General features: G+C 41.0%; 1 protein-coding gene across 2 annotated transcripts in view; it reads right to left on the bottom strand.

Annotated features, from left to right (window-relative positions):
- Positions 1-16,729, bottom strand: part of CPEB4 (cytoplasmic polyadenylation element binding protein 4) — a 37,287-nt gene extending 20,558 nt beyond the window's left edge. For both annotated transcript variants that reach the window (XM_026047669.1, XM_026047670.1), the window contains exons 1-2: positions 15,071-16,729; positions 4,763-4,844 (exon numbers count right to left, since the gene is read on the bottom strand). In XM_026047669.1, the coding sequence (XP_025903454.1) occupies positions 4,763-4,844; positions 15,071-16,192 (1,204 nt within the window). In that variant the 5' untranslated portion in view covers positions 16,193-16,729. The remainder of the gene's footprint in view (positions 1-4,762; positions 4,845-15,070) is intronic.
- Between the last annotated feature and the right edge of the window lie 1,167 nt (positions 16,730-17,896).

The raw sequence follows: 17,896 nt of genomic DNA, 5'->3' as shown, positions 1-17,896 counted from the left end.
AGAAACCAAGGTGCTTTCTTTTTTAAAAAAATACATATATATATAGATATACACAGTATATGTTGGAGTGCCCCTATTTTTGCTAGTTCCAGGCATGCATTTTTCCTGCCGCTCGAGTTCCTCCACTGTCTCCCCCATTAGAGCATCTCTTGGGAAAGCGCCGGCCGCGCCAAGCTGCCGAGCTCCGCATCCTTCATTTTAAATGAGAAGTTAAATGTCTGTTGGGTGACAGGCAAGGAATGTGAGCTCCCCAGTCACCTATGGTTGTGACCACGGCGGTCTTTATAGCAATGATAAAAGCTGTGCCCTAATCCGGTTCCAAATAGCGGAATGCAGGAGCATAGGGGCTGCTGATCCAAAATGGGCTGCAAGGCGACCGCTTCCCGCCCCAGCTCTGTCAGCAGCAGCCCTGGTCTTTGGTTTTAAGCTCAGCAACGTTTTAAAGGGAGTATTTCAGCTGGCTACCCTCTTAATTAATATTAACGCCCATCCTGCAAATCCCATTAGGCCTTTCCCAATTATTGAGCAGGAAGTAGAAAATGGGCAAACCCTGAGCAGGAATCGTTCAGTACAATCACCCCCAACAGCTCCTGAAGGCCATTACCCAGGAACRGTTTTGGGGTAACCACGTCAAAGCCTGACGCAGGGACAGTGAAAGTTCTTGCACATTTTATACTAATTATATAATAAGAGTTAATGAAGTTGGTAGCGAGCAATCCTTAGGTAAAGCTGCACGGAGACAAGGCCCCTGAACTGGCTCAGCAGCTAAGCTTGCTCACACAAGCCCGAGGTAGGAATAGCTCCTTTCCCGGGCACGGGGCGTCACACACATCACGAGGACGTCGGCAGCTCCACGGAACAGGCAGAGCTCTCRGAGGTCTTGGGTTTCAGCACTCAGCAAAAGGCCCCTGTATCTCTTAGCRTAAAACAAGAGGGGGAAATAAAAGCTGGCTTTGGCCACCAGCTTGKAGCTCTCTATGAAAAAGTTAAAGGTTTTATACCTAAAAATAACCAAAAAAGCTCATTTTTTATCCTGCACATACATAAAGCACCACTTGTCTTAATTCTTATTTAGCCCTCAGCAAAAATTGGGTCTCGTTTTTCCCAGACACTCTGTAAATCACCAGGCGCATATGGGAAACCAACAACCTGCTCTACTCCATCGGTGGGGATACCCTGCTCACTCCATGTGACTACAAGAGCAACAACTAGTCCAGCTTTTTCTCTGACATTCAGGGAATTGTCAAACCTGCTTTTAGACAGGTACACTAGCTCACTAAGTGAAATTCCAAATGGTGAGTCACTGGGGAAAAAAACAGTAAATCTTCCAGTTCTCTTCACACTTTCTCATCTCTTAAATTTAGAGCTGATGTCCAACAACCCCTCCCCGTGGTGCACACACAGTCTGGTCTGCCCTTCTGCTACTTTGAAAACCTTCCTTTTCATCCATATGGCTCTTCAATCTTGCTTTTCCACCACGTGGCATTCACGCAGCTATGGAGCTATCCACACCACAATCTTACCAGAGTGCCTTGCTATCCTAGCGCCCGATGCACTCGGCTGCTTCTTCAATCCCTTTCACCTTGCAACATTCTGGGCAATAAACCTATATCCTGAACGGAAGCACAGGATATCTCAGAAATAAAAGTCGGCTGCTATAAAGTATTTAAAGATACTTTAAATATTTAGGCAACTGACCACTATTACAGTAATGCTAAAAYTGCCATCTGGAAGACCCAGATTCAAAAAATCAGGCTCTGGATCCCCGGCTCAGTTCATGAAGGCCAAATACATCGTAAAGAAGATGCAATTACTCTCCAGGGAAAGGCTTCTGCAGGCTGTCATTGGCTATGCAGAACGCAGCACAGTCACTCGCATGGATAAAAATACCATATTGAAATGGCAGCTGCTCAGCAAAGGAAGAGGATTCATGCAGGGATAAAAATATAAATTAGAATGAGAAAAAAAATGGGAAATACCTATTGAAAACGTTAAAGGGTAACTGACTATACTAAATCAGTGTTATTTAAGGTTTACCTTTAAACCTCTACCGGAAAGCACAACTTTTATTTCTCACAGCAACGTAATTAATATTCTCCTGAACAAGCCCATGACCACCWCAGTAACCACCTCAGTCAACATGCACACACAGCAAATTAACAACATTATAACTCCTGGTGATTATTTTATTTCATGACCCAAAACCCACTACTCTGAAAACACCATTCAAAGACACAGGATTTCTTTCAAGTTCCAAGAAACAGTGATTTCCAATCTAYACATCTTTTCCATGTGTAAGGTATTTGGAAGGTACACTTGAACAAAGCACCTGTTCCCTTAGAGTCCACTACAGTATGGAAGGGCTGGTGTTAGTGTTGTGCATTAAGCACAAGCTAAGTCAATATTAAAGCTTCAAAAGATAGCAGTGAGACCGATAAGAGGATCTGAATTATTTCCATGCCATTCTGAGATTGCTCTATTTTTTTAAAGTATCAAGCCTATTTTTGAAGTTTCAAGCCCAGAAGCTTTTCCTTTGAGACTATCCACCTTCAGCTTAGAAGCACTGTATGCAGTGATAACCTATTTAAATACAAAATGAAAAGCTTTTCAAGGATCTGCTTATATAACTGTCCCTATTTGAAATGGAAGGCACATGTTTGAACTGACAACCCAGACCTGCCATTCGTCCTATGTGACCAGAAATGTGTTTTGGACAATCCAGCAGCATTTTTTTCCAGCTGCATCAGTTGGTTTGACTAAAGGTATTTCCTCTTCTTACCAACCCTGCCCTACTTGCAGACCACTACCACAGCATTACCAAAACATGGAAGATGCTAGTTTGAATAAAAATCCATTCCTAAATATATCATAGCAAGACACTGTGCAAGTCTGCTAAGGCAGAGAAGCAGCAGTGAAATTCGTTGCATGTGTCACTGTAACTAACTTGTTTGTTCTGAAGATATCCTTGGAAAATGCAGAAGCGATTTCCAGTAGGATCACTATTAAATTTTTCTTAGTATTGAGGCTTGTCTTTTTTCTTGTGTTTTAGAACTATTAAGCTTGAAACAGAATAAATAACCTATTAATAAGGTAGATTTTCCAGAACAAAACCATATTGATACTATGTTGTTCCAATCATTTTGATGCAATAAACACAAAGCTTTAGGCAAAGTGATGACTCTGCACAGTGGATTAATAACCAAGCTCAAGCAGGAATTAACATGCATCAAACTACACGTTCTTTGCTGACACAGTTTTTTTCCATCAATCTTTGCGAAAACATGGAAAGCACTTTTTAAAGTGCTTCCAATCCCAAGAATTTTCTCAGAGCATTTGCACTAAAAACGGCAGTGCTGTACAAAACCACCTTTGCTTAGGCACAGAATATAAGCACAGAGCAACCTGACTGGATTTGTTGAATTCAGTTTTAAAGGTGGATTTTATGTGGTTGACAGCCATGCCACTTTGAGTTGTTATCTTGTGGGATTTTAGCAGCTAAACCTTGCGTTGGGCCTGCCTGAGCGCTGAATAGATGGTGTGAGCAAGACCCAGGAGTTAGACCTCGCCTATTGCTTCAGTAGGCTGGGAGAGGGGATGCTGCCATTAACCATACAGCATGTAAAACAAACAAAAGCTGTTAATACTTGTCATTAATAAAGGCCTGACCCTCCACTGGGGAATGTATTTTGAATTTATTTGGTGATCATTTTATCATGATCAGGATCCCCTGTAATTTCAGTAGGAAAGTCTTTCGCTTGGTGTTTCTTTGTCACCCTAAATTGCTGTGCAGTACTGCAGATGTGAAAGGCAAGTTGTATTTCAGACCAAAGGGAATGTAACGAACACAAAGCATTGCCAGTTTATCCAAGATTGTTCCTCCAAGCAAGAATCACTATTAAAACAAGTCAGATTTCATTAACACCATAAACCATGCTATCAAAAGAAACTGGCTTTTGAAAACACACAAATCCATGTCGCTTTTTAGTGGTCTCATGATTGGTAACAAAACTGAATTCTTAGATAACCAGTACAAAATAAAACTTTGACTACTTGAACTGAAACAAGTATTACTGTGTAATACCAAAAAAAAAAAAAAAAGAAAAAAGAAACTAAACTTCTGAATGACATACTATAAGCCATTTCTATTCAGGTACAGATAAATAAAATATGCAGACAATACTAAGTAATTAGTAAGCTAAAGTATTCAACGAAGGATTATGTTTGGCAAAAAAGAAAGAGATAAATCCCAAGTGCAAGTTTGTTGTCCTTTCAACGCCCTTCCTTTCCCATTGGTATATAAAAGAACTCCACACTTCAAGGTGGCAAAAATAAAGAACTTTAAAAAAAATGTGATGAAGTATTCATTGTTCTTCTGAAACTAGTTAAACCTCATTCTTCCCCAAGACAGAAAGAACTCTTGACGTCAAGTAGAAAGTTAGATCTTACTGATGGGAGAAAGACTCCTGAAGCTGATCATTTCTATAGATGGCACATACTGCATCCATTAAAAACAGCACGGGCAACTTAATCAAAAGATCAGCTTATATTTGTATTTCTGATTGTTTTGGATAAAGGCAGAAGACACTTCAGGGCTCACCTGCTGCAAGAGCTTCATCTACAGACAACTGGAAAAGTGAGGCCTTCATGAGTTGACCGATATGCACTAGGTGCACAATTTAACTTTATTTGTTCTAACCAAAACTGAAGTTTCATATTCTAAGCCACAACGTTGCTGCAGGAAATAGTCCCTTTCTAAATTTACCTTTCAGTGAATCATTTTCAGCTCTCATTATGTCAATTAGCGAGTTCTCCAGTGAATGCATGTCAAAAGTCCTTGTGCGATCCTGCAGATAAACACAAACAAAGCCAGTTTAGGCAACATACAGTGTCAAATAAAGCCATCCCAAACATAAAAAAACTCAGTTCTGTTCTACATCGTTGGAGCACAATTAGCAAAAGCACATATCTCTATGCTGCTAAAGTCAGTCTGACATAAGAATAATGCAAACTAAAATATTCTTATTTACAAGTTGAATCGCCAGTTCCTTCATATTTCTTGTTAAAATGTATTGAACTGTTAAAAATACTTTCAGTTCTGAGACACAAAGTAAAGATCATATCCTGGGAGACATATTGTAAGGAAAAATCATAACATAGTGCTTCAGCCTAAAAGAAAAGATGAGTTCTGGAAACTTCAATCACTTCCTGCACCTAAAACACTATATTATAAACTACACTAATCTAGTTCTGAAAAATTATTTCAGGTGCTGCATAAAGTCTTTATACAAATAGCACTATTCCAAACAGTCTGCTTTATGGTGTGAAAAGTTAGCTCTGATTTTTATTTCAAAAAGTTCTGAAATTTGGTAATTCACACATTAGAAATGAAGATGCAACAAATCCGAGGCAATATGACTAACGGACTCATTATCTCAAGCCTTCTAAAGTACAGTTACCAAATATTTATCTTTTATATTAGCCAAAGCCACCACTTAACACCTACATAGCTCAATCTTTCCCAATTAAAATTTCAACTTCTACATCTTGCAAATCTTGGCATTAATTTAAGCCACAAGAAAATATCACAGTGGTACATTAATTAGTAAATACAGGACAACCAAAGTAAACATAAATTTTGAAATCTTTATAGTATCATAAAAGGTCACTAATGTAAGCAAAAAAAAACTTATTCCCAAAATTATTCATCAATCTGTCTTCTTCATCTATTTATACATATTTATGGAAACGAAACAGTCAGACAGAACTTTAAATTATATTTCTTGACCTTGCATTTAATATTTCTGTTCAAGAATGCTAAAATCAGTCCTGAAGGATGTATTTCAGCCACTAAGAGATTCATTTCTGAACCAAGATCAAGCATGAAAAGTATCTGCTCCAATACAAAAGCAAGGCATGTGCAGCCCGAGACCCATGTTTGCTCTGGACTGCTTCTCTCCCACAACTAGCAGTAATACAGCAGTGAATACGTAGTTTTTTGTCCCCAGCCATACTTGCGAAACTGAAAATTCTTCAAAGCAAACAGACCTAGATTTAAACAGTTTTAAAACTGTATAAATGCCATTTGCCTACATTATTAGAGTGCTAAAAGCAGTACGAAAGCCAGTGCAAAAGAGGCATTCCCTGTATCAGCCAGTGATCAGTCATCTTGGATTTTAAGTATCTAATACTATTTTAAGGGCAGGAATCTGCTGGCCTCCAGGGTCCTGATCCATTTCCAAGTTAGTAATTACATTCCTACTGATAAAAACAGTTTTTCATCTCAATTCACTGTTAATTTTCCTAGCTTATTATGGGCACAGAGCAGGTGAAATATTTCCACCCAGCTGTACTGCATTACAAATACCATTAGAATGATTAGAGTTTAGAACCAATTGCTGTATTAGTCTGGCCCAATATCAGAAGTGCTCTGAAAAGCTGTCCCGTCTCTCCACAGTATTTATTTCTTTGCTCCTATAGTTTAAGAGAATACATGAACCCATCACAAGCATTTGCATGATTAAGTTCTGCTTTTTGTTACTGTTATTTTATGCTTTTCCTCCTGGTTTCTTCCTTTGTTTTATCGGCATGGCTTATATGTTACTGCAGCCTAACTATTTCAAGCTCAAGTTACAATAAAATACATTTGGAAGGTTGAAATTAAATAGCATAAGCAGTTAAAGGTGTAAACACTGTAGTGTACACATCATTATAATGAATCCATTAAATTCCAGCCAGAAACGGACACTGGAAGTCAATCTCTGTATTTTCAGGAGTCTCCACAAAATGGCAAAAATAGCCAAAAAACACAGGTACAAGCATTTGCTAAAAGCCAGGCACTCCTCAGTTGCTATTCTTTTTCCATTTCTGTTTTTATATGGCTTTATACATCTTTCTACGGAATTAATCTCAACTCAAAATGACGATCAGCTACAAAATTCCTACCTCACCAAACCTGAGGAGTTTCGAGCCTGTATGAAATTTACGGCCCTTAACATTTCACTTTTTAGAAGGGCACTAAAGGAAAGAACGAAGTCAAGTAACTTGGGCAACAACCACAGGCTTATTGCGCTGTGCTGCATAGGCCCTAAGCTAGTATCTTGGCCCTCAAATGCCTGTATCAGTCGAAGTCAGGCTACAATGGTGAACAGTTCCACTAAAATAGGTAGTTTTCAGCATTGAGAACAGAGTTTAACTGCTCAAAGATGGAACTGAACTAATTATCTGATAGGACACCACAAAGCAAACGGAAGCTTTCTGTGGGGAGGAGTTCCGAGTTTTCCTTTTCAGAAGTTTTCAGAAAAGGTTTTAAGCAGTTCTTGAATCCTTCTTTTTGGTGCATAGTCCACAAGCTCCTAAACCTACTGCTAACCCTTCAAAGCACAACCTTGTGCACGGCATAAAACATTAAGCGCCCCTGCTCACATCAGCTATTAGCAATGGCTTAGAATGGACTTGCTGCAAACCATGCCTAAAATACAGTCTACGCTCATATTCCTTGTGCTTCGATGACTCCAGACACCTGGGCACCACTAAGATGAAACACTGGATCTAAGGACTCCTGCTGCCCTATCTGACAGAGTTTAGATGCCGTAGCCATCTAGAGCACCCTTAAAATGCAGATATATTAATATCTATTTCTTGTTTAGGTTTCCAAAAGAAAGCTCTCCATGCTTAGAACATGCTCCTTAGTTCAAGGAGCTCCAGCCTTAATATCCTTGGGAAGATCAGTCCTGTTCCTGAGCTGTTTGAAACAGTTTATTCCTCCCATGTCTCTGCTCATTATAGTTGTTCATTAGAAAACAACAAACCATATTAGGCTCCTAGTGCTCTGCCTTTACCAAAAACAGTCACTTCTGAGGAAAAGTAGAGCAGGAGCTAGAGTAATTCTCACCAGGAGCTGACAATTATTATAACCTAATGCTTCTAAAAATAGCAAGCAGCTTATTAGCATCACGTTATTTCATGACAAATCCCTTTGAATTCCACATTCCTTTGCTACAGAATATGAATGACTGCTTTACTTTACCATAACCCTTGTGCTTTGTAATCTGCAAGCATGGATTAAGACAGATGAACTGATGCTACTGTTTCACTGAATTTGGATATATTCCTACAATTAATGTGTCAATCCAACACAAGAACTTCGTATATACTGAGAAAAGATGTCAGGGTTTTAGATGTCCTAAATAAAATTAGTCAACTTGTTTTACTCAACTGTTCAGAGTTTTGCACAGCCCTTACTTTAAGACAGTTCCATTAGTTTAGCTGACTTCCTATAGGAATACTGGAAGTGTCCACATTAGACAAGGGAGTTGCAACTGGCAGTTTTTCAGTTTTTATAGAATTTAAATACCTTTTGAGCCTGCCCTAAAATAGTAATTTTGCTCCTCTAAATGTTCCAAGATGATTGTCACATTCTACCAAGATGACACACTACATCTGAAGTAGGTATCCCATACATCCAACCTACTTGAAAACAAAGAGCGATGATGATACAGATTAGCAGTTAATGATCAGTATCCACTAACTGAAAATAAGGAAGAGCACCTGAACTATGCTGTACTTCAGAAAAAAAAGTGATCTTTTCTTTATAAGATTTCATAACAATTAACAAGAATGTAATAGCATTTTTAGTGGATTAATTCATGAAGTTAGCTGTACTCTTTGGAAAGCTGTCCTCCTTACTATATACTTGTTTATTAAAAGACATGGAATCCCAGAGTGGTTGGAGCTGGCAGGGACCTCTGGAGATCATCTGGTTCAGCCCCCCTGGCCAAACACGGGCAGCCACAGGAGGCTGCCCAGGGCCACGTCCAGCTGAACTTGGAATATTTTCAAGCATGGAGGCTCCTCAGCCTCTTTGGACAACCTGTTCCCGTGCTCAGCCGCCCTCACAGTGAAGAAGTGTTGTTTTATGTTCAGCTGGAATTTCCTGTGTTTCAATAGGAGTAATGCCTACCCAGAAATAAAACCCTGTGTGTACACGGCACTAACAAATTACGTTCACTACAGCCTGATATTGTTTGCACAAGTTGATCACAAGAACTTTGCTTTACGGGAGTTTGCTTTAGTGTATCTAAAATTTTGCTTTATCAGAGGGCTCAAAGGGCATGCACACTAACCCTTGGGAAAGGGGAACACAGGCAGAAAGCAAGACCATAAAAAAACACACACACAAAAATCAACCTGCAGTCTTAATACATGATTGTGCTCAAAAGTCAGTAAATTTTAAAAATATTTCTTAGAGATAATTTGGAATAGTAGGATTGTTTGCACAAAACATACAGGAGCTAAGAGCTATCAAATCTGGTTGAGAGAGCTATTGATACTATCAATAACCTTTTGAGCTAAACCCCGGCCAGTTCTGTTTACAGAGAAATAAAATTAATCTGATCATCCTACTAGCTGGTGATCATTTGAAAGTACGCAGAGTGCTCATAATAATGATATCTCATCATTAAAGCATTCAGAGTAGAATCTAGGACTTCATGTCATGACTTTGTCATGAGATCATGATACAGGCAAACCACTTCACCTCCGTGTCTGGAGCATCTTCCCCACCAGCATCCAGATGCATCATTTTACATTTAGAGGTCCTATAAAACTGATGCTACTTGCAGACAGCAAATCACTAGATTCTAATTCCTGTTGCATGCTTATTTTTCAAAGTCCAAAAGATTTCATTCTAAAAAGACAGAAATTTGCTACTAAATATATACAATATAAATCCTCATACATAATTGAAAATAAACAGGATTTTTTCCCACATAGGAAATCATGCTTGGCATTCAAAAATTCCGTATCTAAATTCTTTTGTGTATCAGAGAAGCATATGCCCATCTTCACTATTAAAAGTGGAGACCTATTATATTTTATCTGTACCCACTGCATTTCTATCACTTGAACAAGTAAGATTTCCAAACCCAAGTGCTTCTATTCAGTCTTTCCCAAGAGGAATGTGCCAGTGCCAATAGCCTAAACTGAACAAAATTAAAACGTGTCACAGTGTCAGTCCTCACTTGTAGCTAAGGCTGTGCCTAATTTCACATAATTTCTCTGAAGAATGAAAAAACAGTAATAATGTAAAGCAAACCAGTGAGTTAAGCCCTTTATTGAAGGTGATGAAACCCTATTTATGGAGCCAGTGTAGTTTTTACAATGCTTAAAACCAGGGCTTATTTTATATATTTAAGTCTTCGTCAAATACTAGAATACTAGTGAAAAATCAGAGAATTCACAGCTATACTTGCCACCCTCTTTATAGCCTGAGAAGCCTGAAACCTTCTGAAACCTTGTACCTATCTCCCATAAATAAAAATCCTGGCATCACAGGCAAAGTGCAGGGTAAAGAAAGGTAATATTACAGATACTAAAAGTTCCACATTTTTCTCTTAATTATTAAGCAAATTTGGACCTGATTCCAATTCTGAGTATGCTTCTCTGCCTGTACACCACCTTGACAATGCTGAATTACAGCTCCCAGACCAGGATCCAGTGAATTAAAGGCTTTGAATAAACAGGTTTTTCCTGAAAGGATGTTGCCCTGATCATCTTTTATAGCTTCACCAGGGAACAATAAGAAAAAGCTGGAAAAATGACGCATTACATTGGAACTTCTTCGGGAAGGGGTGCTCCTGGTTTTGTCAAACTTGAACTTATTTTTACACATTAGAAATTATAAACATTCATAAACATTTCTAGTAACATGTTCAATCCTATTTTAGCCACATTTTTAATATAAATATCCATAATCTTCTATAAACTGTTTTCCACAATACCTTGTGTTCTCAATCTTTGCGCCAGGCTAAGCATGCTATTCATTTTCAAAGGAAAATGCTTAATAAGAGTATTCCTTTTAATCTCTGCAAAATACAAACATAATTCAAATAGCTTCTAACAAAAGCTCTCTTTAAAAAGAAACCCTGAGGTCAAAAACGCACAGGAGGGCCAAAGCTGAAGTATTAACGTCAGTAGTAAGTTTATAAAACAAGAACAGTGTTAACTTCCATAGTCCTCAACTTGTGCATGTCATGCCACATTAGAGTGCTTCTAATTCCACAGACCACTAGCTGTGGGGAACAGCACAAAACACTAATTACTGCACAGCTGATGTAGTTAGAGGAAAAAATGGGTGACTAGATATTTAAAAACCCAAGTTCTAATACACTATTTTTAAATGACGGCCTGAAATTTCAGAGTAATTGCTGATACTAGGATGAAGGGAAAAAAAATTGTAAACTTTCTGCAAAACAAGTAGCCTCATTTTATGCAACCAGACAGCCTAATTTCTAAGAGGTTCCTCAACAAGAAGTTGTTATGCTTTTAAAAAATATTTGTTAAGAATTTAACTTGCAAAATTCCTTTAAGAGGAAAGACTGGCAAATACATTCAGAAGTTTTTTTTTTAATTCATTTCCTGAGAATTATTGTTTTAATGCACTTAAGTCAAACTTTCTACATGCAAACAAATAATCACTTCAGTTTAGAAATAAAACATCTTCTGTAATCATGTATGTGCGCTCTTGTATTTTGTAGATATTCTGTGTCCGCCTAGAGGAAGAGAAAGTCCCTCTGGCACRGACCCTCCTTGGATGTGGAAGGGGTTATATCTGCAGTGACTAATTTCTGGGTATAAAAAAAACGGGGGGGGAAAAGACATTTTGAACAAGGGGATCTAATGATTTATCCTTGTGTTCAAAATTCTTCGAAATAGACAATTATTTTCAAGTCTGAGTCCAGAAATAAAGACCAATTATTTTGAAGCACTTCTATAAAAAGTGCAATGCTGGTGCTGAACTTGCTAGTGGTTTCAAAGGCCAATATAAAAAGTATCATCCTGCACTTGAGGATAAGATCTGGAAACGCCTATAAAAGCAAGATTTATGCATTGCATAACCAGCAGGATGTTCCACTCTCATGAGGAAGTAAAAGCAGAGAGCAAAAGCAAAGCCCAAACAGTCTTGAGGACAATGCTACAGTAAAATGCAATTACTGAGCACTTAGCCTGACAGTGCTGCAAGGAGGGAAGTGGAAGGAATTATTTAAAATTAAAAAAAAAAGCAGTAATTTTGTCAGATGTAAGAAGCACATTCATATCTCTTTTCACTTATTCATGGGCAGGGGAGGCTATGGGATCCACAAACGCTCCAATTTCTTTATTCGGGAACCATTTTTTCCTTTGGAGCCCATTTCCTTTTCAAAGCAACACACAAAGAACAATGGCTTTTCTCTTTTCCAAGGACCTTTCAAGGGAAGAGGCTGTCGGCTGGCTAAAGCACAGTTTTTAGCCTTAATTTCATTAACAGGCCTGATAATTGGCTTCTCTGACCTTGCCTCAATTTCCATGTCTGCGAGGAGAGGTTGCTATGGACGTCTGCTTGGGAGGTGTAATCATACAGAATTCCAAGATAGAAACACTTTGGAGTGAAAAAACAGCAGTTTCCTTGCAACTCTTAGCACCATGCAAGCAACTAGCAAAATCGCATGATTATCAATGCAGATCCACAGAATTTTCCTTTTATTTGAGCACCCATTTCATCACAAGTGCCTAAGAGCTCTAGGCAGAAGTATCTGAAGTGAGTAGTAGTTTGCACTAATGCTTTATAGGGACATTATGCAATGAGGTCTTCTCAAAGAGGACACGAGCATTTCTCCTCCGTTACCCTAAGATTTCCATCAAAACACCCTTCTGTGTTTCACTGAGCATGAAGGATAACCTGTGCTAATATACACACAAAAGCGAGCCCCAAATACCTGCAATTGCTGGTTTACATCTTGCCTCCTTAAAGAAACTCCTTTTCACTGTATTACAGCAACACTTGTTAATCATTTAAGTAACAAAACATAAATATTAAATGAGAGGGATAGTTGTCTCAAATTACTCCATTATTTTGCTCCAGCAAAGACTGCTTTCAATTACTTCCTAAATAGGAATCTAAGAAGATTCCATTAACAAAACAGCCTTGGCCAATACTTGACCGACTCAAGGATGCTTCATATATAGAGATACATATATATYTATATACACATGAATATCATAAGCAAAACTCTTCATTTCTGCTTTAAGCCACACAAGCAGTATAAACAAGAAAAAAAATTAAAGGTCAAATTCTACATCTTTTTTTCAGCAATTCAAAAACGCCACGTGCTCGGTGACCAAAGGAGATTATGATTTTGCATTAACAAAATCATAAAAAGCAGTTGTCCAAGATGGCTTCAAAATTAATCAGCATCTTTYGGGCTGCGGTGCTGAAGTCCTGTTTTTTTGGCCCTGCCCTTTTTTCCACAGGACTGATAGGGGCAGCCTGGAAAGCCTTCACTTTAACACCTTCCCTTTCTCGGCATGTGGAAGTGTCAGACTTGGTCGTGACATGTACAGCTTCACCTTAGTGTTTATGTAAACAGATACCAACACGCTACATAAAAATTATTTTTGACGACTATCAAAATACAGGTCCTAATATTTTTATCTTCTGAACACAATCTTAAAGTCCAGGTTGATTTTGTCAGCTCCCTGAAATTTCCTTTATACCAAACCGAGCCCATTTCTATCCCCATGTGTACATTTGGGCCCTAAACATAGCAGCAAGGGCACACTTGATCTCATTCTGTCAGTCTGTACATCAGCTGTGTGTCAGGGTGCAGGATGAATTGTGAGCCAAGTCCTGCCGCAGCCAGGCTGAAAGAAAAGCCCAGCTCCAGCTGTGTCCCTTTTCCTAACGTTTTTGATGCATAAATGTGGTGTGCTGGACACAGGCTGTTTATATTAATTCCAAATCCTAACATTAAAAACAGTTATAACATTGCATTCTAAAGCTACATAGGCTCTACTTGATATTTAAGCAGCTAGTAGCTCTGCACTGAAAAGAAAGGGCTTTAATGGAAAGTTATTGCCAGCAGCTGCTGTGTTGTCAGAAAGCTGCATAGCTCCTATAAGCCAGAGAGAAACCCAGCAGTCTATAAGGAGTGAACTGTTCACTCTGAATCCACAAGTTCACTGTTAAACATTTTTCTTTTTCTTTAGGGTGGTTCATGGCATGAGACATATTGCATTGTTCTTATCTACTGATCCCTCAAATTATTTAAAAGTAGGTCATGATGCTTCTTACACCCAGGTTAGAAATACTGCAACCGTTTGGAAATTTTTACTTTTGCCCTCATTTGAAGGTCCTGAAAAACAACCCGMTGGACGTTCAAGTTCTCTTACATTTCTAAATTCGCCCCAGGAGCCCACAAAAAGCACATCCACATAAAATATAGGTTTAAGTAGCAGTTAGATAAAGATTATTTCTATTTCAACATTCACTGCAATTTAAGTTCCACATTATACTGTTCTCTTCAAAATCATACACAGTCAGCCTAGAAGGAGAGGCTGAAATGTCAGACAACCTGCCTCCTGCCAGGATAGGGTCAGAATGAAATACAGGAGACCACCAACTGACATTTGTCCAGATCTATTTTTGGTAATGATTTAATGATCTGTAACCAAAATTTACTACTGTTGCTGAGGAAAGTAGAACACCTTAATTATCACTATAGGAAAAAATAGTTTTTAAAAAAGTCTAGAAAAATGATACACTGCAAGTTCATATGATACTGTAAAATAAAACACAATAACAATAGATTTCTCCACCCTCAGATTTGCTGCTTCTTCAAAATGCTTTAAAAAGCTTCAAGTCTTTTGCACTTCATCAGGAAACAATTTTTCCCATACTCATCCTTGCAGATCTACTTCCTATTTGTAACTGTATTTTTTTTTTTCTTTTTTTTCCATCAATTATTTTTTTTAATGTGTAGAAGTACTAAGATCAAGGAAACAGGCTAATTATAGGTGTTTGGCAGGCTACACATATGACCAGCACCGTTAAAAAAAGCGTGATTCACAGCCCAGGTCGTGAAGAGTGTAATTCACGCTGTGACATTTAACATGAGGTTTTTTTGGGKTTTTTTTGGTAAACATACAGGTCATACAATCAGGCTGCGTTATTCAAATCCCCATATCCCACCCTTTCTAGGGCATTTTATTGCACTTATCTGTTATTTTTCTTACAGATATCGTGGAGGACACTCACCTGAAAAGGGAAAATGTTGTCCGCTCTATTCAAACTGTCTTCCATCCAAGATTTTGGAGCAAAGGCAGAGCTGGGGCGAGCRTATTTCTGCAACTGGATGTGATTACTTGCAAAATTCTTCTTCAAGGGTGAGATGGAGTTCAGGGGTGTTATCCCTCCGTTCAGTCCCCTGCGGTGGTCTCGCCCTTGGGACCCTCCCCACCCACCGTATCCGCCACCACCAGGGCTCCACGAAGAGGGTGTAGGCGATGGGCTTTGGTAGCTGCTCCATGGAGAAGGTGGCTTGTTAAGATTATTAGCCAGATGAGGCAGCTGATTAAAAGCAGCATTTCTATGTGTAAAGGGTGGCGGGTGAGGACTTGCAGGAGACCTTCTCTGTTGCTGATGCTGATTGTGATGATGCTGAAAATGGGGGTGATGAGGGTGGTGCTGAGAGAGGGGTCCGATCTGGGGGGAAAAGCTACCACCAAAGCCAGGGCTGACGTGATGTGGAAAATTCTGAAACAGCAGAGCACCATTATTAGCCGAGGCGGTAGGGACCCCTCCCTGGTGAAAAAAGCTTGCATCTTCATTGATTATTGTAGAAGAAGAAGGAGCGATAGCCGCAGACCAGTTACTGAAACCAGTCAGAGAAGATGCTGTGGACGTCAGGGGCTGCGTCGAAGTACCCAGCCCCGAAGCCTCTTGATAATCGAATGCTGTTAACACCGGCGACTCTATTCTGATTTTCTCCTTGCCACTGCCGTTCTCCGAAGAGTTATCGCCCTGATTTTCTTCAGTTTTAGCTTTCTCGGGTTCGGACAGCATGCCTGCTTCCTGACTTTGACTAGGGGAAAGCTGCTGTTTTTCTAGGGACTCTTGCTTTTCCTGTTGCTGAGTTTTCGATTTTTCCGGCCCTAGAATCTCATCCTGAATATTATGGGCAGCTGGAGCAGGAAAGAGCCAAGCTGACCCAGCACTACTGCCATTGGCAGCTGTGTTATTATTTATAAAAGCAGCAGGGCTGGGGGTTGCATTTTGATGATGGTGCGGAGGCTGCAGATGTGGATGAAATCTGACTGGAAAAGCTGACTTATTTCCAGTGTTGTTTTGCACTAACACTCCAAACCCGTAATCCCCCATTTATTATATTTAGGGTTTGAATCCTCCTTGCAAGAACAAGTTGATGTTTAGTGTTTACCTCTTCCTCTGCTGAGGAGAGATTAGTAAATATCCCGGGTTTAGCTAGATATTCCAGTTTCTCCCTCCACACTATTTCAGGTTCAGATATAGAATTTTTTTTCCCCCGTAAAAGATAATCTCTTTGACTATTTAAATGTATCAATTTATCTGTTTCCTTCCTTTGGCCAGGAGGAAGGGAAAAATAAATCTTTGGTTCACAAAATAAGAGGTTTCCTTTTTCAAAAGGAAATGCACAGCAATGAAAGAAAGAAAAAAAAGCTTCTGTGGAGAAGGATAAAGGGATTTTAACTACACTATTTTTTTTTTCCTCAGCAGCCTTGACTCACCCATAAATGAGTKAAGAGGAAAAATAAAGATATATATACACACGACGATGTCTGGTCCCCCCTACTCCTTGGCAGCAAAAAAATAGATTTAAATCTGGAATAATTTAATACATCTCTATTATCTAATATATATTTGTGTCCTGTTAAAAAAAAAAAAAAAAAAGAGTCTTTGCTGTGAGGGTGGGGAAAAAAAAAAAACTACCTCAGGATGTCGGCATCCAGCGGGGGAGCAGAGCGGGGGTGCGCGGGGGCAAGCGCGGTGCGGAGGCGGCTCTTCCCGCCGGGTTTCCCTATCCTACGTGGTGGGAACCTGAAGTGCGGGCGCGGCCGGGGAAGCGGGCGCGGCTCCGGGCGCCGGGGCCGCCGCGGGGAGCGGGGCCGGGAGCGGAGGGTCTCGCCGCCGCCGCCGGGCTGGCTCTGCGCGCTCGCTCCTTGCTCACGATCCCGTGTCGGCGCGTCCTTCACACGAGTCCTGGCTGTCCGGGGAGGGAGGTTTTCATCTCAGAGAGCAGCAATTCGGTGTCCGGGGGAAGGGGAGGGTGGAACAAAAAAGGAAAAAAAAAAAAAAAAAGGCAGGGAAGGAGGGAGGCGGCGAGCGGTGCCGCGGCAGGGCCGGGCGGCTCCGCGGCCGGGCGCGCTGCGGGCTCGGGCTCGCTCCTCTCGCCGGGCCGGGCCGCGGGGGCTCCGCTCGGCTGCGCTCGCCAGGCCCGGGGGTCCCCCCGCCGTGTCCCCCCTCCCAAGCAACAGTCCTGGCGCCGGGGGAGGGATTTTGTCGGTGCTGGCTTGTTAGGTTGGTCTTTCTCTCTTTCTTTCTCTCTTTTTCTGTATTTTTTTTTTTTTACCTCAGGAGAGGAGCAGCCTCCGGCAGGGAGGGGAAGGTGCAGGCGGCGGGGGGCCGGGCTCCTCTCTCCCCCATGGAAGGTGTTTAACCGGTTCTCCCAAATCGCCCGGAGGTGACGGGACGGGGTCTCGGCCGCGGGGCGGAGCGGAGGGGGGAGCCCGGCGGACTAACCGGGACGCGGGGTCCGGCGGTGGCGGCTCCGGCTCCGCGGCGGGCTCCTTCCCGTGCTGCGCGTCTTCTGGGCTCCGGGCGGGCGGCCGGGCCCCTCATGAACGGCGGCCGGGGGCGGGAGCGCGGCGGCGGGGACGCTGCTGCCGGCGCGGCGGGGAGGGGGCAGGGCGGCCGCGGCACCGGCTCCGGGAGGGCGCTGCTCCAGCCGGCGAGCGCGGCCGCCACGGGTCCTCCGCGCTGAGTCGCTGCTGGCTCGTTTTGCCTTTTCCTTCCTCCTTTTCTTTTTTCTTCCTTTTTTTTTTTTTT

This window comes from Nothoprocta perdicaria, unplaced genomic scaffold, assembly GCF_003342845.1.
Source record: "Nothoprocta perdicaria isolate Ctin4 unplaced genomic scaffold, notPer1 scaffold_5, whole genome shotgun sequence".
Taxonomy (NCBI): Eukaryota; Metazoa; Chordata; class Aves; order Tinamiformes; family Tinamidae; genus Nothoprocta; species Nothoprocta perdicaria.
Note: the sequence above shows the minus strand (reverse complement) of the source record. Positions and strands in the feature narration are given on the sequence as shown.